Source organism: Erythrolamprus reginae, unplaced genomic scaffold, assembly GCF_031021105.1.
Source record: "Erythrolamprus reginae isolate rEryReg1 unplaced genomic scaffold, rEryReg1.hap1 H_26, whole genome shotgun sequence".
Taxonomy (NCBI): Eukaryota; Metazoa; Chordata; class Lepidosauria; order Squamata; family Dipsadidae; genus Erythrolamprus; species Erythrolamprus reginae.
Window position 1 is genome coordinate 38,991 of NW_027248480.1, and position 23,228 is coordinate 62,218.

The following is a 23,228-nucleotide window of genomic DNA, read 5'->3' on the forward strand; positions in this document are numbered from 1 at the left end:
TGAATGGGAGTTCTAGTCCCACTTTAAGAATGAAAGGCAGCTGAGTGACTTTGGCCCAGTCGCCAGGAGACTGGGAGTTCTAGCCCTGCCTTAGGCATGACAGCTGGTTGGGTGACTGGGCCAAACACCAGGAATCTGGGAGTTCTAGTCCCATCTTGAACATGAAAACTAGCCGGGCGACTTTAGGCCAATCACCAGTTCATTGTGAGTTCTAGTCCTACCTTTGGCATGAGGAAGGAAGGAGCATCAGGGACGTTCACCATCTTTACTTACTTATGAAGTAATAAAGAATCGGGCTAAAGATCTTAAGTAAGGCACCTTCTGAGGTGGTCAGTTGTAACTTCAGCTGGTTGCAAAGAGACCAGTCATTAGAAACATAGAAGACTGACGGCAGAAAAAGACCTCATGGTCCATCTAGTCTGCCCTTATACTATTTCCTGTGTTTTATCTTAGGATGGATCTGTGTTTATCCCAGGCATATTTAAATTCAGTTACTGTGGATTTACCAACCACGTCTGCTGGAAGTTTGCTCCAAGGATCTACCACTCTTTCAGTGAAATATTTCCTCACGTTGCTTTTGATCTTTCCCCCAACTAACTTCAGATTGTGTCCCCTTGTTCTTGTGTTCACTTTCCTATTAAAAACACTTCCCTCCTGGACCTTATTTAACCCTTTAACATATTTAAATGTTTTGATCATGTCCCCCCTTTTCGTCCTGTCCTCCAGACTATACAGATTGAGTTCATGAAGTCTTTCCTGATACGTTTTGTGCTTAAGACCTTCCACCATTCTTATAGCCCGTGTTTGGACCCGTTCAATTTTGTCAATATCTTTTTGTAGGTGAGGTCTCCAGAACTGAACAGAGTATTCCAAATGTGGTCTCACCAGCGCTCTATATAAGGGGAAGTGAGGACTGCCTGTATTCCTGTGTGTTTAATTCATAAAGGATATTTAGTGGATTTAATGTAACTCTATATACCAGAGGTCTTCAAACTTGGCAACATTAAACTTGCGGACTTCAACTCCCCGAAAGCCTCAACCAGTCTCCAACCATGGCAATTTGTGGATTTCAACTCAGCAGTGAAACCTACTTACCTTTCCTACCGGTTCTGAAATGTGAAAGAAAATGGTGACGTCCAGATGGGTGGGCAGCCTTGCGCGGCCGCCGCTACCAGTTCTCCAAACCACCGGCTGCCGCCGCTACCAGTGCATCCAAACAGGTAGCATTTCACCCTGCTTCAACTCCCAATAGGCCTCAGCCGGTCTCCAACCAAGGCAAGTTTTTAAGACTTGTGGACTTCAACTCCCACAATTCCTCAGCCAGTCTGCGACCCATGGCAAATGACGGACTGTCTGAAGAATTGTGGGAGTTGAAGTCCACAGAGCTGCCATGGTTGAGGACTGGCTCAGGCAACTCCCAGAATGCCTCAGCCGGTCTCCAACCATGGCAAGTTTAAGACTCGTAGACTTCAACTCCCACAATTCCTCAGCCAGTTATTTTGACCACTTGGCAACTCGTGGACTTCAACTCCCAGAATCCCTCACCCAGCAATGTTGAGGTGAGGAATTCTGGGAGTTGAAGTCCACAAATATTAAAACTTTGCCAAGGAGACCTTAGCTTTCGGGACTGGGAGGTGGGACCTCCAGAGGACCTCCAACCCACCTCGGGTGTCAAAGTGAAGGTTGAGCTCAACAGGTGGGCAAACCTGCCCCTTTTTACTTACAGACGGAGATTTTCCTCTTGAAGGTCTTGGGCTGAGCCGAACCCTGTGGAGAACGGGAAGGAAGAAAGGAAGGGCACAGGGAGAGGTAGAGAGAGAGAGAGAGAGAGGGAGGGAGAAATGGGAGAAGGACAGACAAAAGAAAGAAAACCCCGTGGAGAGGGGGAAATCAAGTCAGTATCGGGGATTTGGAAAGCGGCCGTCGCATCTGAGGGACATCAAGGGGTGGGGGGGGGGGAGAGAAGACCTAAATAATGGAGGGGCCCAGATGAAAGGGTGGGGACGGGCAAAGGGGTCTCCTGTTGCGTCAGCAATGAAGTGGAGAGGGCAGAATCCTGCCTCCTTAGCTTTGCAAGTTCACAAAAATCTGGACCAGATGTCTACAATTGGAGTGGGATTCCCTGGGAGGGCCCTCATGAGGACTAGAAACCTTTTTTAGAACATGCTCTGTTTGACCTCAAACAGAAAATAAAAACGTTCCATAAAGGGTTTCTAGTCCTCACGGGTACGAGAAATTGCAACAATTCTGTGGGTTTGCAGACGTTTCGCTCCCAGTCTAGGTAACATCATCAGTATTAGAAAGGAGGGTGGTTTGCAGCATTGACCAGACAGTTCAATCTTGAGTTGTAAATATTCTCTTTTATGGGCACAGAGCTAAAACTACTCTAGGATTAGGAAATGTAATTGGGAAATGACACAGCATCTATTTAAGACTGAAGTCCACATCCTGGACAAAACACACTCACGGTCTTGTTAGTTGTGGCACCAAATTAAGGAACATTCAAATCCTCTTTTGATTTGCAAACCGCAAGCCGGTTTTCATGATTTTAGCAATGTTTTTAACAGGGAAACTATTGTTTTCATACATATGTTTTTTGTAAAAAAAGAACTTTTAGGATTATATTTCCTACTTTTAATAGTTTCTCCTCCGTATTTATTTATTTCTGTATTATGAAAAAAGTCTGGGTGTTTTTAATGGAAAAAACCCCCATAAGGGAGCCGTAGTGATAGCAAAGGCTGAAGCTCAAATCCTTGGGACTCAAGGTACCATTATCCCCAGCCAGCCAACCCTTTTGTACTCTGAAATGATGGGATGCCCACATAAATCTAGGGGAAACTCACCACTAGCAATTCTTTAGTATATCCTGTTTCTTTTTTAAAATTGAAACATTTTATATATATTCTGGGGGAAACAATAAATATATATCCTGTTTGCCCCAAAATTATTGGGCTTATTATCCTGATAATAAGTCCAATCATACTTTTGAATGCCTGGCAATAAGGCTAAATGCTTATTTCAGGATTCAAAAAAATATAAGACAGGGTCTTATATTTTGCCCATTTTCTGGATCGATCGATCTATCTATCTATCTATCTATCTATCTATCTATCTATCTATCTATCTATCTATCTATCTATCTATCTATCTATCTATCTAATCTACCTACCTATCCAATCTATCATATCATCTATCTGTCTGTCTGTCTGTCCATCCATCATCAATATCTTTCTAATCTATCTATCATCTATCAATATCTATCTGTCTGTCTAATCTATCTATCTATCATGGAGCTCTACGGGGTCTAGTACCGCGGAGAGGTCGCAACGGCGCAATCTGGTCAAGAGCCTCTGCTGCAGCCTTGTTCCAGGCCTCAGCAAGAGACTCTGCCGAACTGTGGACGAGTGTATCTGGAATAACCCCAAGCGCCCTCTGAAAGCCCTCTGGGTCCATCAGGCGTCTGGGGCAGAACCACCTAGTCGGTTCCGCATCCCTGCGGAGAAGGAATGGAACCAGGAAGTCGAGCCGCAATAGAAAATGGTCTGACCATGACAAAGGCAACGCTTCTAAGCCCCTTAGTCTCAGACCATTACTCAATTGCTCAGAGAGGAATAACATGTCGGGTGCGTGCCCCCCCTCTGAGTCGGACCCTGTACTACTTGAGTCAGGGCCATGGCTGTCATGGTGGCCATGAACTCCTGCGCTAGCCCAGAGGTTTCACCGAGCGACGGTAGGCTAAAGTCCCCCAAGACAATAAGTCTAGGGAACCCCACAGCTACCTCCTCGAGCAGCACAGGCAGGGTTGTTGACACACAGCTGGGAGGCAGGTACGTGAGTAACAAGCCCACGTGAACCCCTAAGCCCAACTTCACCAGGAGGGACTCGCAACCCGCAATCTCTGGAGCAACGAGTGTACACAGGCAAAGGTTCTCCCTAGAGTCGGGGCTGATGCCATACTCGAAACCCAGCTGGGCAAATTTCAGAGAGGGAAACTCCTCCCTCTGTGCCCAGCTAGGTTTTGGTCACACATGCCAGGTCAGCCTCTTCATCCAGGATCAAATCCCGGATGAGGAGAGCTTTATTTACCACCGACCTGGCATTGAGTAGCAGCAGCCTGAGCCCAGGACCAGAGTTACACTCGTCACCAGTACCTTGAGTTGAGCTCATGGAGCCGGAAGAAGGAATCGCCATTAAGCAGCGATCCCTCCTTCCCCTGGAACGGCTAGGTCGCAAACCCTGAAGGAATCGCTGCAGTGGTTTCACTTACTGACACAGCTGTGAAGTGAATTTCGCGAGGTCATCACATAAGGGCATCGCGTGACCTTGGGACGCAGCAACGGTCATAAATATGACCGGGTTGCCAAGCATCCGAATTATGACGTGATTATGAAGGATGCTGCGGTGGTCGTTAACCGTGAAAAACAGGCCTTTAAGTCAATTCCCCCCCCCCCGGTGCCGTCATAACTTTTGCATGGTTGCTAAATGAACAGGCTGATTCAGGTTTACCTAGTTTTGGGTAATGAAACATCTGCAAGAAACCAACCAAGCTAAACTCTGGCAATGGGCACAGGTCCCCCGCGAAAGGCACCTGTGTCAGTGCACCAAGTTGGATGTAGACCCAGATATTTGCATTTCTGTACTTTAAAAACATATATTTCACTCTTTCCTGGATTTGTGGCCCTTCTCCCTTTTCTGACCCTCTTTTAATTTAGCCCCTCTCGCTCTCTGAGCAATGGATTGGATTAGAAGACCTCAAAGGGTCCGTCCAACACTTGTTATTCTCCACTTCATGGCTGAACAGTGGTTGTCCCTGGAAAGGGGAAGGTGAATGGGAACCAGGTGCCACCCCAATGTGAACACTGGGGTCAAGGATTTGGGGAGGGAGGGGGTGGAGAAACATACCTCCTAAGCCAGAGGTCTTCAAGCTTGGCAACTGTAAGATTAGTGGACTTCAACTCCCAGAATTCTCCAGCCAGCTATGGAAGTTGAAGTCCATAAGTCTTAACATTGCCAAGTTTGGGGACCCCTGTCCTAAGCTAATGACCAGAGACTCCCCGTCATTTAAGAAACAAAAAAAGATGAGGGGTGGGGGGGAATACCCCCTCCATTTTAAACTGCAATGGGACCCATCCATCCCACCCAGCACCCGCCCGCCATTCCAATTCTTCCTTTCTTTCCCTATTTAAATTAAGAACACGAAAGAAAACAAGCCAAAACAAAACCTTTTTTTAAAAAGAAAAAGAAGAAAAGAAAAAAAAACAAAATTAGGACAAGCGCTCCAGGTACCCTCTCACACCTGGGGCAGGGTCTTCTTGTTCATCAGCCAATCACACCTCAGTGTGTTGTGCGCTGTATCTAGGCAACGGCTGGTCCAATCGGAACGAGCCCTCCCTGGCCTGAAAGGTGCGTGCTTGGTTGGGCTGAGTGACAAGAGAGGTGCTGATTGGTTGGCCGGTAGGTAGGTAGGTAGGTAGGAACCTAGCGCTTGATTGGCTGGTGGTCGGAGGTCAAAGTGTCCAGGAAGAGAGAGGGCGAGACAGAAGTCGGCTCCCCGCCACACACAAGGGCAGATGGAAGGGGGGGAGCCATCGCGAGGATCAAGGCATCGTCAGTTCTCGGCAGGTGGACCGTCGGGACAGCAGAATGTGGCACTGTCCAGTTTCATGGCAGGGGTTCTTTTTCTTTTTTTTTTAAAAAAGAAAATGTCCACGAAAACCAAAATTCACAAATTGGGGAAGACACCCCAAGTTCGACAGGTGAAAACAGGAACGGACAGTCCTTTTATTTATTTATTTATTTGTTGAGCGGGGAAGAAATAACACACCGCGCAAAGGTTGTCCTTGATGAGGAAAGACCGGCGTGGTCGGCGGGATGCTCCACGCACCACCTTCAGCGCCTCCCGAAAATACAGGTCCTTCGTGGCACTGGCGAAGGAAGCAGGACTTGCGCGAGAGACTGGCGGAACGGGGCGGAGACCTCTGCGTACCCGCAGCGTTACGGGAGGCAGAGGCGCTTCTCCCCAAAATTCTCAGTAGCCCGGTCTCAGGATCGGTCGATGGAACGTCCAGATCCGGTGTCGATCTGATTCCTATAGGGATTTGCAAATCGGCGACCTCAGGGGACGGGACCCGTTGGCGGATGGAAAAGTCACTCGGGCGCCGAAACTCCCCCCTGCAAAATCAGGGAAGCTGGCGGGATCATAATAATTTGGATATCTCTTCTTAGGGCAGGAATTCATCCCGCATCAACGGAAGCCTTCCTTGGGACGGTGAAGGAGACGTGGCTTCAACTTCCCTCGGGGAAGGTGACAAGAACAGGTCGACGTGTTTCCCCCCACGTTTTAAAGGCCGGTTCGAGTTTTGACCAGGTGGCCTTTCCAAGAGCTGCAGCCTCCACAAATGGCGGAAATGAACCCAGAACCAGTTGAGGCGCACCGTCATGTCTTTCGGACCCATGAGACACGTGGCCACAGGAGTCGAGAGGACTTTCCACCGAACGGAGGCAGAAAAACAGTTCCAGGAAGGGTCAAGGGAGAAGACCCATCTCCAAAATCTCTGCTTTCTTCGTATCTCTTCCCCTGCGTCCACCTTCATGGACGCCTGGCTGCGGCCTGCTCAAATGTGTCCACGCTCTCTCTCTCTCCGGTTCCTCTCTCTCTCTCTCACTCTCTCTCTCTCTTTCGCATTCCCAGCAGATTGATGCCTCTTTAAAACGGGGATCAGAACAAACGAGTCCAGAGGAGAATGTCAACGGGGGTAGGGGGAGAGGGAGGAGGGGTTATGCGGGGAAGCTATATTTTAGGGTGAGGGGAGAAGCAAGGCCTGTCCCTGCCCACCCTTCTTCCTCAGCAGCACAGAAAAGCCAGGATCTGAGTCGTGAGTGCGAATTATGTACGTGCAGGCGCACAAATGTATTCAATGCCCCCCTCCATTCCAACCGCCCGGCGCCCCCCCCCCTCCTATCACAAAACCCACCCACCCCGTCTTTACACAACAGAGGGGAAAGAGGCCAAAACATCAGAAATGGCCAAAGGGGTAAAACCAAATCTTTGCAATGGATCCAGTTTAGTAAACAACCATCACCACACACACACAAAAAATTGAAGCATGCCAAAATGTAGCTCGAGAGCAGGAATCTTGGTTAAGGGCTCCGGCTGGAGGGCTGTGGGTGGGTGGGTGGGAGTGTTATTCACTGCTTTGAAAAAAATTCAAACCAGTCTTGGCTTAAAGCAGGGCGAATGTGAGAAGCACTAAGCTCAGAATGCAGCCACCGGACTGGACCAAAATAATAAATAAAAATATTGTAACCCTAAATACCCCTGGGATTCCGAATTCTTCCATGTCAATATTGCATTTTTTTTCTCTTATTGGTATAATTTGGCGCTAAATTGGGACATGAATGCAGGTACTTTGCCAGCCAAGAATTTTTTTTAAAAAAGGGCTATAGAAATGATATTTTTCTCTGTGCTAACCTTCAGTGCAGGGTTAGTCAACCGTGTGGCCACTTTAAGACGTGTGGATTTCAACTCCCAGAATGCCCCCCAGCATGCATGCTTCAAAATAGGACTTCAACTCCCAGAATCCTCCAGAAGGCCTGCTTTAAAATGGCTGGATTTCAACTCCCAGAATTCTCCGGCCACCTTGCTTTAAAGGTGAAATGGATTTCAACTCCCAATCCTCAGCAGGCATGCTTTTAAAAAAAGGGGTAGGGAACATTGGCTCTTCTATGACTTGTGGACTTCAACTCCCAGAATTAATTAATTAATTGATTGATTGATTAATTATTTGACTTGTATGTCGCTGCTCTCTGTGGGCTTGGGGAAGCTCACAACATACCAAGAAAAACAATATACAATGACACATCAGAGATCCAATTAATGTAATATCTAAAACCATTCAAAAAACCCTAAAATATTAAAAAATCATTCATTCAGCTTCAAACCGCAAACATAGCACACTTTCTTTGGCCAGGGGCTAGGGTCTAGTGACCCCAAGCCTGGCGGCATAAATACGTTTTCAAATTCTTGAAATGCTAGCTCGGGAATTATGGGAGTTGAAGTCCACAAGTTATATAGATAGATGGATTTTGACTTGCTGCCTGGGGAATTCTGGGCGTCGAAGGCCAGGCGTCTTAAAAGTGACTCCAGTTGAAAAAAACCCCCCCCCAAAACAATACCACCGAAGGCTTAATTCATCGTTTCTGCTCGTTCTCAGCCTGAGAGGCCTAACGTATTTTCCAACTGCAGTGGGTTATCGTGTGAAATTAAGGGGAAGGGGAAAAGATAAAAAATGAGATTTTTCCCAAGCACACCCAAGTAGAAATTCTCTGGAAAAGCAGAATTGGGGGGGGGGGGGGGGGGGCGGACGGACGAGAAGGGGAGTTGTAGGTGCCCCCACACTCTCCTGCCTTCAAGAATTTCTTGCACAAAAATGGGCCCTCACACCAAAAGATAAGTCCCTAGTGCAAAGATTTTGCCGGGGGGGGGAGGGGGCTTAAAGATCACCAAGCATTCTCAAATACCCCACCCCCACCCCGCCGGGCCTTTCTTCCCATCGCACACCCCCCTTCCTCCAGGACAGTGGGGAATAGCCCTTCACTTGCCCCAAGAAAGCCCCATCCTCCCAACCCGCTCGTATGGGTGCACTCTAGGGCCCCCTGCCTCTACGCTGAGGGGCGCCTCCCGAGACCCTACCTCTTTCTTCTCCTCTTCTTCGGGGCCCGCTTCGGGGCCTGGGGGGTCTGCGGAGGGCTGGTCCTCGGGGCCACCAGGCTCCAGGCCCTCATTCTCCGGCGGGGGCTCCGAAATCTCCATGGACATCGTCTGCTTCTCCTCGCTGCGTGAAAAGATAATGAGAGGCGATCACTTGTGGGGAGGGGGGGCTGGGGGTCGCTAGGAGGACGTGGGGGGGCGCCTCGCTTGCAGCCAATACAAAAAGCGGTCTCTGCCCCCCTATAGCGCAGTCTCCCCAAGAAACCTCTGCCACACCACAGCAGCGCCGGCTTCCATTCATTTCCGCCTCCCTTCCTGGCTACATGCTGCGGCCTTTCCTTGCTCTCCCTTCCGCTGCGGCCCATCTAAAGGTGACTTTTCCGTCCCCGAGCATCCTCGGAGTAAGCTCCCCTCCCCCCCCAGTTTCAGAGTAACACCCATGCACAACACAACAAAAGAGAAAGGCCTCTTTTTTCCTGGCCGGCTGCAAACTGACCCACAAGGGGAAGAATCCAAATTTAAAGAGGGGTGGGGGAGAGACCCCCAAATGGTCAAGCCCCTTCCCCTGCCAAACCACCCACATGAACCTCCTTTCATGTCGCATGTTCCGTCTCCCGGTCAATTACACCACAGCCTTTCCATCTCGGAGCCCACCCACCCACCCCTCCCTCCGCCTCTTCCCAGCCCCCCCCCCACTGTTGCTGGGGGGAGGGGCGACTGCCCAAGGGCCAAGAGCAGAAAAGCAGCGGCAGTAGCCAGAGAGGCAGAAAGAAGGAAGGCAGGCGAAGGAGGCAGACACACATGCAGGATGGATGGAAAGAGGGAGCGAGGAAGGGAGGGGGAAGGAGAAGGGGAAAAAAAATCTCTGCAGAGAAAAGGGCAGGCGGTAAAAAAAGGGGGGGTAGAGAGGGAGAAGGGAGGGGGTAGAGGAGAAAGCAGCTGGAAGGCAGGCAGAAGACTGGACTCCTGGGGGGGGCAGAGAGAGAGGGGGGGGATAGAAAGAGAGAGAGAGGAGGGAGAGAGAGAGAGAAGGATGGGTGGCTGAGCCCTGGAAGATGGGGGGAGGAGGAGGAGGGCCCAGGGAAGGAAGCAGCTGGAAGGCAGGCAGAAAACCTGGACTCCTGGGGAGGGAGAGAGAGATGGATGAGATGGCTAGATAGAGGAGGGAAGACAGACAGAGAGAGAGGAGGGGGGAGGAGGGGGCAGAGGAGAAAGCAGCTGGAAGACAGGCAGAGGAATGAAATCCTGGGGAGGGGGGCAGAGAGAGAGAGAGAGAAAGAGAAAAAGAGAGAGGGAGCATCTGGAAGACGGGGGGGGGGTAGAGATTGATTAGATAGCTAGGAAAAATAGATAAATTAGAAAGAGGATGAGAGATAGATGAGAGAGGGAGGGATGAGCGATAGATGATATAGAGAGGAAGGGAGGGGGCGGAGGAGGAGGAAGAAAGTGGATGGCAGGCAGAATGGGGGGGGGGGGCGAGAGAGAATGAAGGAAGGGAAGGAGAAGAGGCAGCCAAGCAATGAGGAAACAAACCCCCTCCCCAACCGAAGCTCCGGGGAAGAAAGGGAAAGCGAGGAGTGGGGCGGGGGGGGGGACGCTGTCAAAAGGGAAGGGGCCGAGGCGCTGGGGAGGGGGAGAGGGGGCTCGAGGGAAGAGAGAAAATGGAGGGCAGGAGGGAATAAAAGGGAGGGGGAGGCCGCAGAAAGGAAGGGATGGAGGGAGGGGAGGGAATGGCGCAGGAGAGGAAGGCAGGCGGGGTTGGGGAGGGGGCTTGCGGAGGCCGGCCGGGGCCCTCCCGGTCTCACCCTCCCTTGCTCTCGGAGAGCAGCATGGCCGGGTGGTGGTGGTGGGGGGTGTGGAGGGGGCCGGGGTCGCCTTCCTGGGGCGGGGGGGCCTCCGCCTCCTCTCAGCAGTCCCGCGGGCGCCGCAGCGGCGAAGGAGAAGCAGCGCAGGGCGGCCCGGGCGGCGGAGGGAGCCCCGGCGCAACGGAGGAGCCGCGGGCGGGCGGCGGGGCCATCTTGCCGGCGCCGAGGCTTTTTTTCCCGGCAGCCCCCGGGAGGGGGAGGGAGACATAAAGGAGGGGGGGAGGGGGAAGAGTGGGGAGGGGCTCCGGAGGGGCGGGGCAAAGGGGGGGGGACTTCGATTACCCCCCCCCCCCTTTTCCTCAATAGGGCGTGTGGGTGGGTGGGCGCTGCGGGAGGCAACCCACTTCCCCGATCCAAGCCGGTCCAAAAAAAACCCCCCAACAACACCGGGACTTTCCATTGCAGGCTGGCGGGATCCATCCAACCGGTCGAGCACGCGGCTGCGCCTTCCCTTGGCAGGCTGCATCCTTTCTACAGGGCAGCCCCCCCCGCCCCCCCCCACCTGCCCATCAAACGCACAGCAGGAACCTTCTCTTAGCAAGCCGCATCCTTTTTATAGGACGCCCCCCCCTGCCCCCCCATCCAACATTTTCCATTACTGAGTACGTTTCTCTCCCCCCCCTTTAAAGGTCAGACACTCCCCCCAACCCCAATATCCAAGTGGTCAAGTGTCCAGCAGGAACCGTTCCTTAGCAGGCTGGCAGGGTCCATCCCTATTATAAGCCAGCCTCCCCATCCAACCGGTCAGTGCGCTGGATGGTTCCAGACAAAGGGCATTGGAAGCAACCAATGCTCCACATTTTGGAAAGTAGTTTTGTGTGTGTGGGGGGGGGTGGGGGGTGTCCAAAGAGCTAAGAGGCCGGTTGCTCATCCCATCTGAAACAATCCCCCCCCCCCTTTTCCCCAGCAGAGATGTGGCTGCTTATAGCAGGTCAGCTGTGCCCTTCCCCCAAACAGCCTGCAGTACCCAGGTTGAGTACTAAGCTTGTGTGCATGCTCTTGGGTAGTGTGTGTGTGTATGAAGATGCCCCCCAGTCCAGAATCCACTCAGAGCACAGGGCCTGTCCAAACCACGCTGGGATCTGGAGCATGAGGGTTGGGAGGGGCTCTTTTCACAACCCTCTAATGCTTTAATTTGGGCTAGAGTTGGAGGGGGGGAGGGAGGGACTGGATGGGAAAAAAATCCTTTTAAAAATTGCAAATAATTGTAGTGGAGTGAATTAAAAATATCTATCAATATCTCTCTATCTCTCTATCTATATTTCTATTTATCATCTATCCATCTCTGTCTCTCCGTCTCGATATTATCTTTCTATATCTATATATCTATCATCTATCTATCTATCTATCTATCTATCTATCTATCTATCTATCTATCTATCTATCTATCTATCTATCTATCCAATCTATCATATCATCTATCAATCTAATATCTATCTGTCTGTCTGTCTGTCTATCCATCAATATCTTTCTAATCTATCATCTATCAATATCTATCTATCTATCATCTATCCATCTCTGTCTCTCCCTCTCAATATTATCTATCTATCTATCTATCTATCTATCTATCTATCTATCTATCTATCTATCTATCTATCCAATCTATCATATCATCTATCAATCTAATAATATCTATCTATCTGTCTGTCTATCCATCATCAATATCTTTCTAATCTATCATCTATCAATATCTATCTATCTATCATCTATCCATCTCTGTCTCTCCCTCTCAATATTATCTATCTATCTATCTATCTATCTATCTATCTATCTATCTATCTATCTATCTATCTATCTATCTATCTATCCAATCTATCATATCATCTATCAATCTAATAATATCTATCTATCTGTCTGTCTATCCATCATCAATATCTTTCTAATCTATCATCTATCAATATCTATCTATCTATCTATCTATCTATCTATCTATCTACCTACCTATCTACCTACCTACCTGCCTATCTCTATCCTATCATTCTATTATCTATTAATCTAATTGTTATATTAAGAGATGATAAATGATAGGTTAGATTGACAGATCTCTCTCTCTCTCTAATCTACATCTAATCTATCCCTATCTCTACCAGCCTGACTGCCTATCATCTCTCTCTCCATCCCTTCTTGAAACACAGCTCTGGGATGTGAGAAGGGACAGAGGGAATGGCATCCACCTTTCCAGGCACACCTTTAAAGCGATCAAAAAACCACTTAGCCACGGTCCGGTCACTTTCTCAGCCATATCGGGTCTCAAACCTCCTCTCTTTCCTGCAACTTGTTCTTTATGAGAGACTGTGCCCCACCCGTGCTCGGCAGCACAGCGTTATCTCCTGGGCTTTGGGGGTGCCCCGTTCCCCCCCCCAAAAAAATTGATTCGGCCTTCCCAAGTCGGGGCCCGCTGCAGGCGGTGCACCAGCTACCCCATCCTGGCTCAGCCCTCCGCCCGCCCCAATACTCACATTTTGCTGGGTGCGGGCTCCACCGTGTGCGAAGGCTCCGAGGTGAGAGCCCCGACTTCTTGGTCAGGCTTCTCCGTTGGAATGAGGGGCTCTGGGCTGTCCTGTGGGGCGGAAAGGGTTAATTTAGCAGGAAGGGGCCACAGGGCCAGGTCCCCTGACTGCCACCCCCCCCCCCCCCGGAACGCCCCCGTACTCGTTTTGGAAATGTGCTCTTGGCCTGTATGCTGTCTGCTGGTTGTTGTTGTTGTCGCGGTGGAGTGTGGCTGTGTTGCCTCAGAGGAGGGGAGGGGGTCCTCCTTCTCTCTTCTTCCCTGGGGCTTGATGGGGTCTCTTGGTGCTGGGCAGTGGGGCTGTGGGGCAGGGACCGCGCTTCGGGGAGGGAGGGCTCTTTGGTAGGGGGGAAGCTGGTGCTGTCCCGCGAAGCATTGCGGCTGGGGGACTGAGGGAAGAGAAAAGGAAAAGAGAAGTTTTTGACACTTCTAGGTTCTTCTGCTGTTCTCTGAAAAGACTGGGTTTCTTTCTTTCTTTCTTTCTTTCTTTCTTTCTTTCTTTCTTTCTTTCTTTCTTTCTCCTTCTACTTTATTCCCTTTTGTTTCCTCCCCCCCATTGCTTTCCTTCCTACTTTCCTCTCCTTCCTTCCTCTTTCCTTTCTCTCTTCCCTCCCTTTTTTCTCCTTTTTCTCTTTTCTCCTTTCCTTCCTTCCTCTTTCCTCCTTTCTTTCTTCCCCCTTTCTTCCTCCCCTTCCGTCCTTCCTCTCCCTTCCTTCTTTTTTCTCCCCTTCCCCTTTTCTCCTTTCCTTCCTTCCTTCCTTCCTCTTTCTTTTCTTTCTTCCCCCTACTTCCTCCCCTTCCGTCCTTCCTCTCCCTTCCTTCCTTCCTCTCCTTTTCCTTCCTTTCCTTCCTCACCCTTTCTCCCTCGTTTCTCCTTTCCTCGTTCCCTTCCTTCCTTCCATCCGCCCGTCCCCTCCTTTCTTCCTCCTCTTCCTCTTTCCTCTCGTCCTTCCCTTTTAAAGTCATTCATTCAATCTTTGTAAACACAAATAAATTCAGGTAGTTTTCAACCTACGACAGTTCATTTAGTGACCAAACCTACAACAGCCCTGGGGAGAAAAAGTGACTTAAGAGCCATTTCTCACGCGGTTGCAACTTACCCACATAATCATGTGATCGAACTTCTGATGCTTGACCACTGGCTTGTATTTATGACTGTTCGTGTGATCCCAGGGTCGTGTGACACCCCACCCCGCACCCGCTCTTGCCAACGTCCAGCCAGCACAAATGACGGGAAAACCAAATTTTGCTGAAGAACTGCAATGATTCACTTAAAAACGTGTGGCAAGAAGGAGCCGTAAAATGGAGGTACGATGTCTCACACAGCAACGGAAATTTTGGGCTGTTATAGTCGTATGTCAAGGACTAGCCGCTCCAAGTCCTTGGTGAAGGGCGGCATACAAATCTAATAAATTAAATTATGTAGATCAGGGGCGAACTGGGATGCCTTTGGGGGGAGGTTCTTGAGCTGGGGTGGTTTTCCTGCAGGTGTTTCATATTTTATTTATTTAATTGGATTTATATGCTTCCTCTCTCCAAAGACTCAGGACAGCTTACAACACATAAAATCTAATAGAAATATAATAATAATAATAATAATAATAATAATAATAATAATAATAATAATAATATAATATAATCATCTAAATCTAATTAATTTAAAAAACTACATTTATTTATTTATTTATTAGATTTGTATGCCGCCCCTCTCTGCAGACTCGGGGCCACTCACAGCAATAATAAAAACAATATACAGTAACAAATCTAATATTTAAAAATATCTAAGAACCCCTTATTTAAAAGCAAAACATACACACAAACATACCATGCATAAACTGTATAGGCCCGGGGGAGGTGTCTCAATTTTATATATTTATATCTATTAGATTTGTATGCCGCCCCTCTCCGAAGACTCCGACATGCCTGACGACAGAGGTGGGTTTTAAGATATTTACGAAAGGCAAGGAGGGTGGGGGAAATTCTAATCTCCGGTAGGAGCTGGTTTCAGAGGGCCCGGGCCGCCACAGAGAAGGCTCTTCCCCTGGGTCCCACCAAACGACATTGTTTCGTCAACAGGACCCGGAGAAGGCCAACTCTGTGGGACCTAATCGGTCACTGGGATTCGTGCGGCAGAAGGCGGTCCCGGAGATATTCTGGTCCAATGCCATGAAGGGCTTTATAGGTCATAACCAACACTTTGAATTGTGACCGGAAACTGATCGGCAACCAATGCAGACTGTGGAGTGTTGGTGTGACATGGGCATACCTAGGGAAGCCTATGATTGCTCTCGCAGCTGCATTCTGCACGATCTGAAGTTTGGAAACACTCTTCAGAGGTAGCCCCATGTAGAGAGTTTTACAGTAGTCGAACCTCGAGGTGATGAGGGCATGAGTGACTGTGAGCAGGGACTCCTGGTCCAGGTAAAGCCGCAACTGGTGCACCAGGTGAACCTGGGCAAACGCCCGCTTTGCCACAGCTGAAAGATGGTTCTCTAATATAAGATGTGGATCGAGGAGGACGCCCAAGTTGCGGACCCTCTCTGAGGGGGGTCAATAATTCCCCCCCCAGGGTAATGGACAGACAGATGGAATTGTACTTGGGAGACAAAACCCACAGCCACTCCGTCTTATCAGTGTTGAGTTTGAGTCTGTAAATTAATTGTAAACCCAGTATTATTAAGAATGACCAATCCTGTAGTTCTTTAAACTAATCTAATTAATGGCATCGGACCAGAGTATCTCCGGGACCGCCTTCTGCCACATGAATCCCAGCGACCAGTTAGGTCCCACAGAGTTGGCCTTCTCCGGGTCCCGTCAACTAAACAATGTCGTTTGGCGGGACCCAGGGGAAGAGCCTTCTCTGTGGCGGCCCCAACACTCTGGAACCAGCTCCCCCGAGATTAGAATTGCCCCCACTCTCCTCGCCTTTCGTAAGCTCCTTAAAACCCACCTCTGCCGCCAGGCATGGGGAAATTGAGATATTCCCCTCTCCCTAGGCCTATACAATGTCATGGTATGTTTGTGTGGATGTTTTATTTTTTAATAAGGGTTTTTTAGTTACTTTAATATTAGATTTGTCATATATTGTTTATTATTGTTGTGAGCCGCCCTGAGTCTACAGAGAGGGGCGGCATACAAATCTAATTAATTAATTCATTTATTAATTAATAATCTCCCTGCCGCATTTTCCTTTTTTTGGGGGGACAGGCTGTGAAGTGCATCTGTTTTTTTAAAGAAAAAAACCTGAAAACGCTCGACTGGAAGCGAAGCAGGAAGGGGTCTAAAATCCGATGATTTCTTTACCTCAAATGTTCACATTATCTGCTGAGGAAAAAAAAACAAACCAACTTGTTCTGAGCTGGAAATATAGATTTGTTTTCAAAAAGAGTTTGGCCCAGTTGGGAAATGGGCTGTTTTGGGCCTCCAGAGGGCCGCTGGGGTAGGGAGGCTATTTTCACCCTAACCAGGCTTCAAGAAAGCCTCTGGAGCCTGGGAGGGTGAAAAACGGCCCTACCGGGCTCACATGGGCCAGTTGGTAAATGGGCCGCTTTTGGCCTCCAAAGGGACCATTTTCACCCTACTCAAGCTCCAAGAAAGCCACTAGAGCCTGAGGAGGATGAAAAACGGGCCTAGTGGGCCCACCAGAAGTCAGTAAATGGGCTGTTTTTGGCCTCCAGAGTGCCTTGCGGGGGGGGGAGGACATTTTCATCCTACCCAGGCTCCAAGAAAGCCTCCTGGGCCTGGGGAGGATGAAAAAAGGGGCCTACCAGAAATTGGGAAATGGGCCATTTTCAGGGTTAGGGAAATGTGCAGGTGGCAGAGCAGTGTGGGGTGTGGGTGTGTCACGCATGCACGCGCATGGGGGCATAGCATGTGAAAGGACATTGCATTATGGCTGTAGGCACAAGCATGCTAGTGCACGCACGCTTTCCGCACCCAAGGAAAAGCAGGTTCACCATGACTACTCTAGGGCCTTGGGTTCAAAATGCGGCCTTGCTATCAAAGAGCTATGCTTAGAGCTAGTCCTCGGCTTAAAAGCACAATCGAACAGCAAATTTTCTGCCGTTAAGTGTATGTACATAACATGTGGATGCAGGTATTCAATCCTAGGTAGAGGCAGATATTTCTCTCTCGCTGGCCACAATATATCTGCCAAACAAAACTCGGCGATGGCAACAGGAAGAGCATCTGGCTAGTAAACACCCAGCAACTATATAACACTCAGCAACATAGTTTTATGTATGGTACGCTTGTGTTGTATGGTTTTAAGTGACGGGTTTTTAGATGTTTTTTAAATATTAGATTTGTTACATTGTCACATTGTCATTATTGTTGTTGTGAGCAGCCCCAATTCTGCAGAGAGGGGCGGCATACAAATCTAATAAATTATTATTATTATTATTATTATTATTATTATTATTATTATTATTATTATTATCTGAGCAAATGAGACTCCACCCCACAAGGGATTATGGGTTATTAAAAGGAGAGGGTGATCATGATGATGATGATACGAGTAGCCCTCAACTTATGATCAATTGAGCCCCAAATTTCTGTCGCTGTGAAAAAATCATTAAGCGAGTTTTGCCTCAGTTTTTGACCTTTCTTGCCATATTTGTGGGGTGAATTCCTGCAGTTTTTAAGTTAGTAACCCGGTTGTTAAGTGAATCGGGCTTTCCCCATTGATTTCGCTCATCGGAAAGGCAAAGGGGGGGGGGGTGTCACGTGACCCGGGGATGCTGTGACCTTCATAAATATGTACCAGTCGCCAAGTCTCCCGAGTTTTGACGACGTAATTATGGAGGATGCTGAAAAGGTATTAAGAAAAAAACATAAATCCTTTTTAGCGGTGCCGCTGCAACTCTAAACAGTCACTAATTGAACTGTTGTAAGTCAAGGATGACGTGGGCACAAACACACACACACACCCGAACCCACTCACCTTGCTGCTGCTGCTGCTGCTGGAACGGGAATGGGAGCCCGAACTGCTACGACGTTCCGAGCCGGAGCGGGATCGAGATTCCAAAGCTGGCCGCTTCCGAGCCGGTGATTCAGAGGAGGCAGAGTGGGTCCTCCTACCCCGGGGGCGAGGTGGCGAGCTGCCCGGAGAGCGGGAACGAGAGTGGGAGGAGCTGGAGGACGACGATGACGAGGAGCGGGAGCTGCCAGGCTGGTGTAGCGGGAGCACCAAGGGGGATGGCGAGGCTCCCAGGCTGGCTGCGGCGGGTGCTTCCTGAGCGCGGGGAGATGGCTGAGAGAGCTGAGGAGGGGCTTCATCTTCCGCGGGAGTGAGTTCCGCGGGAGCTTCCTTAGTTAGGAGTGGCGGTGGCGGCTCGTCCCCCCGTGGGTCCTGTTGGGACTGTTGTGCTTCGATCAGCTGTGGGGGAGATGGCGAGGCTTGTACCAGCGCCGCAGCGGCCGCAGACGCTTCTTCCTCTAGGCTGTGCAGCACCTGGGCTGCCGTCGCTTCTGGGGTCCCCCCGCTCTGGGGTTCGCCCTCTTTCTGCAAGACAACAGCCACCGGGGTCTCCCCCTGCTCCATCTCCTTCTCCTCCTCCTTCTCCTCTTGGGGAGTTTCGGTCGACCTCGGCTCCTTCGGAAGGGCCGGGTCTTCCTCGGTCTCCATTTTTAAGGCTTCGGATAAAGGAGGCGTAACCTCCTTCGCGGGATCCGGGAGGGGATCTTTTTCCTCGGGGGATTCTTCCGGGGTTGGAGCCACCTGCTGCTTTTCCCTAGGGTCTGTCTCCAGAGGCTGAGCCTCCTCGTCTTCTGACTTCTTTAAGTGCGCGAGGACAGGCATGGCGACTTCGCCACTTGGGCTGTCTGGTGTCTGAGAGGGCGTCTCTGTTGGCTGGGCTTGCAGAACGATGGGCAGGGAAGCTTGGAACATGCCCGTCTCTTGGGGAGCTGGCATGCCTGGCTCCTCCGGCCTCATGGGTGTCTGGCCAACCAGCAATGGGGGCGCATCTTCATCTTCTTCTTCCTCCTCCTCCTCTTCTTCTTCCTCTTCCTCCTCCTCTTCTTCTTCCTCCTCCTCCTCTTCCTCCTCCTCTTTGACCGGCACCCGCTGGGCAGCTCTCCGGCTCCGAAGGGAAGTCTCCCGCTCTTCGCTCACCAGTGCATGGCCACCTCCTGCGGTCTTCACCGTTCGGGCCTAAAGGAGAAAGGTAGAATAGATTACTTTATTGAAAGAGCCCCGAAAGAGTGGTGCAGTGGCCTGCAGGTGGGAGCTCTCGCCTCACGAATCATCAGGCTGAGAATTTGATTCTAGGTAGACGCAGATATTTCTCCATCTGGGCATACTGGGAATGTATCTGCTGAATATAACTCCGTGTTAGTGACAGGAAGGGCATCCAGCCAGTAGACACTCTGCTATCTGTTTTCTGCACTCTGTTTTCAACTGAGCCACGGAAACGTATCCCTTCCTATGCGAGCCGTGGAGAGATACACTGAATTTGTCAAGTGGCAGACATGCGAGCCTGAATTCTCACAAAATAGAGGCTGTAATGCATGCGCTTGCTGGCTGCTGAAGCTAAACCATCCCTTCTCTCACCGAACGGCCATGTTTTAGGAAATCCCTCATTGTCTCTAATCACAATTGGCCAATAAAGCAGTATTAATTAGTCAAGCATGATTAGACACATAGAAACATAGAAGCCTGACGGCAGAAAAAGACCTTATGGTCCATCTAGACTGCCCTTATACTATTTCCTGTATTTTATCTTAGGATGGATATATGTTTATCCCAGGCATGTTTAAATTTAGTTACTGTGGATTTATCTACCACGTTTGCTGGAAGTTTGTTCCAAGGATCTACTACTCTTTTAGTAAAATAATATTTTCTCATGTTGCTTTTGATTTCCCCCCCAACTAACTTCAGATTGTGCTCCCTTGTTCTTGCAGGAAGAGGGAGATTGTGATCCTTTTATATAGAGCACTGGTGAGACCACATTTGGAATACTGTGTTCAGTTCTGGAGACCTCACCTACAAAAAGATATTGACAAAATTGAACGGGTCCAAAGACGGGCTGCAAGAATGGTGGAAGGTCTTAAGCATAAAACATATCAGGAAAGACTTCATGAACTCAATCTGTATAGTCTGGAGGACAGAAGGAAAAGGGGGGACATGATCGAAACATTTAAATATGTTAAAGGGTTAAATAAGGTTCAGGAGGGAAGTGTTTTTAATAGGAAAGTGAACACAACAACAAGGGGACACAATCTGAAGTTAGTTGGGGAAAGATCAAAAGCAACGTGAGGAAATATTATTTTACTGAAAGAGTAGTAGATGCGTGGAACAAACTTCCAGCAGATGTGGTTGGTAAATCCACAGTGACTGAATTTAAACATGCCTGGCATAAACATATATCCATCCTAAGATAAAACACAGGAAATAGTAGAAGGGCAGACTAGATGGACCATGAGGTCTTTTTCTGCCGTCAGTCTTCTATGTTTCTATGTTTAAAATCCTGCCGTGATTGTAAGTTTTAAAAATTGGACCCGTCACTTTTTTTTCATCTACTGCTTTCTTCTATAATTTTGAATGGTCACTAAATGAAGGGTTGCAAGTTGAGGACTACCTAAATATGCAAAACGGTAGAAGAACAACGATCATAATAATGATACTGATCAGAAGAGATAGTAGAGAAGATGAGAAGGGTAACAATACTACCCGGTTGACAAAAAGAGGATGGGAGGCAACTTTAGATAATTATGTAACACAGACCTAGAGGAGTTTAAGATTTAAGAACATGAAGGTTAGAATTGGAGAAAATTTGTGTAGCCTTTTTTTCTTTTTTTAAACTAAAACTAGTTTCTTTTAGATGTGGTCTGACCAGGGAAGTATTAATACCACTCTATTACGCCCTGGTCAGACCACACCTGGAGTATTGCGCCCAGTTCTGGTCACTGCACTTCAAAAGAGACATTGAAACTCTGGAGAAGGTGCAGAAAAGAGCAACCAAAATGATTAGGGGACTTGAAACCAATACAGGTATATGAGGGGTTGCCACAGAGAGGAGGGAGCTACTCTATTCTCCAGAGCACCAGAGGGCCGGACGAGGAACAACGGCTGGAATCTGACCAAGGAGAGATTCAACCTAGAAGTAAGGAAGAACTTCCTGACGGTCAGAGCGATCAACCAGTGGGACAACCTGCCTGCGGAGGTTGTGAACTCCCCAACTCTGGACACTTTCAAGAGGAGATTGGACTGCCATTTGGCTGGGATGCTATAGGATTTCCTGCTCAGGCAGGGGGTTGGACTTGATGACCTGCATGGTCCCTTTCAACCCTAGCAATAAATAAATAAAAATAAATAAATAAATAAACAATATTATTTTTCTTTTATACAAAATCTTCACTTTTTAGTTAAGCTGCTAGAAAGATGGAACAAATATTGTTGAAATGAATTAAAGATGTTTTATTAATTTTCTATATAAGGCTTTTCTAGGTATATGTGTGTTCTTATCTATGTATATTAAACCTTGATGGCTTAAGCCTATATGTATTTTCATTTATGTATGTTTTTATGTCGGAGAATTTGTTTTAAAAAAAATTATAACCGCCCCCCCACCTTTCCCCTCCAAAAAGGATAACAATACAGTGGTCCCCCGAGTTTCGCGATCTCGATGTTCGCTAAACGCTATATCGCGATTTTTCCACCCGGAAGTAAAAACACCATCTGCGCATGCGCGCCCTTTTTTTCTATGGCCACGCATGCGTAGATGGTGGAGTTTGCGTTCCCCGCCGGGCAGATCAGCTGCTGGGCAGCTTCCCTGGGTATTCCCCCTCTTGCTGGCGGGAGGGCGAGCGGCGGGCATCAGCGAGGAGCCGGGGTTTCCCCTTTGCGTGGGCGGCCGGTAAGACCCCACCGCCGCTTCCCAGCTGAGTCCTGAAGCCAAACGTGGAAGTTCGCCTTTGCCGTTTGGCTTCAGGACTCAGCTGGTAAGCGGCGCGAGCGAACGGCGTGGGCGGGCGAAGGGCGGGCGCGTGGGCAGGCAGGCGGCGGACAAGCGGCGGGCGGACAAGCGGCGGGCGGACAAGCGGCGGGCGCGGCAGCAGCGAGGAGCCGAAGATCGGAGTTTCCCCTTTGCGTGGGCGGCGGGGAAACCCCAATCTTCGGCTCCTCACTGCTGCGACAGAAGTAAAAACACCATCTGCGCATGCGCAGATGGTGTTTTTACTTCCGCACCGCTACTTCGCGAAAAATCGATTATCGCGAGGGGTCCTGGAACGGAACCCTCGCGATAATCGGGGAACCACTGTACTACTATTCAATTCAATCCATCAAAATAGAACTGGAAGGGACCTTGGAGGCCTTCTAGTCCAACCCGCTGCTCAAACAGGAGGCTCTACACCTGTAATTTTGGGGAGTTTTGGGAGGTATCCACACGTACCCCCACCTCCTGTTTTGGGTCTGGAAGGCTGCCTGCACCAACCTGGAAGCCAAACTTGGACGAGGGGTGCAGGTGTGGAGGACTTGTGACATGCGCAGGGGGATACATGTGTATATCTATAGGATTGATAGTGAAGCGGCAGTGGCATCACATAGCCGGTTCTATTGGTGCCAGTCCATGGACACCACCATCTTTTTTTGTGGTGGTTTTTCTTTAAAGGGGGAAGGTACTGTTGTTTGCTTTGGCACGGCACACGTGCAGCCATCTCGTTTTTGAATGTGTGTGTGTCTGTGTGTGTGAGTGAGTGTGTATGTGTTATTTTTGGCTTGTTTTCTCAGCACTGGTGCATGTGCGGGGAGACATGTGCAGGGCGGCGCTTGCATTGCATTTTGGTGCAAAATGAGACTTAATAATTCCCTTACACAATGACAGATGTGGAGACTATACTATTCTATTCTCCTGTTCTGTTCTATTCCATTCCATTCTGTTCTTTCTGTCCTATTCTATTCTATTTCTTTTCTATATTCTATTCCATATTTCCTATTCTATTCCATATATTCTCTATTCTATTCCTATTCTATTCTACTCTATTATTCTGTTCTCTTCTGTTCTGTACTATTCCATATTTTCTGTTCTGTTCTGTCTCCTATCCTATCATAGAAACATAGAAACATAGAAGACTGACGGCAGAAAAAGACCTCATGGTCCATCTAGTCTGCCCTTATACTATTTCCTGTATTTTATCTTAC

At 49.0% G+C, this 23,228-nt stretch overlaps 1 protein-coding gene across 3 annotated transcripts in view; it reads right to left on the reverse strand.

Annotated features, from left to right (window-relative positions):
- Positions 1-23,228, reverse strand: part of LOC139155518 (apoptotic chromatin condensation inducer in the nucleus-like) — a 66,273-nt gene that overhangs the window by 11,874 nt on the left and 31,171 nt on the right. For all 3 annotated transcript variants that reach the window (XM_070730677.1, XM_070730678.1, XM_070730676.1), the window contains exons 5-9: positions 18,027-19,238; positions 13,228-13,473; positions 13,035-13,135; positions 8,693-8,834; positions 1,725-1,767 (exon numbers count right to left, since the gene is read on the reverse strand). In XM_070730677.1, coding sequence (XP_070586778.1) covers positions 1,725-1,767; positions 8,693-8,834; positions 13,035-13,135; positions 13,228-13,473; positions 18,027-19,238 — 1,744 coding nt within the window. The remainder of the gene's footprint in view (positions 1-1,724; positions 1,768-8,692; positions 8,835-13,034; positions 13,136-13,227; positions 13,474-18,026; positions 19,239-23,228) is intronic.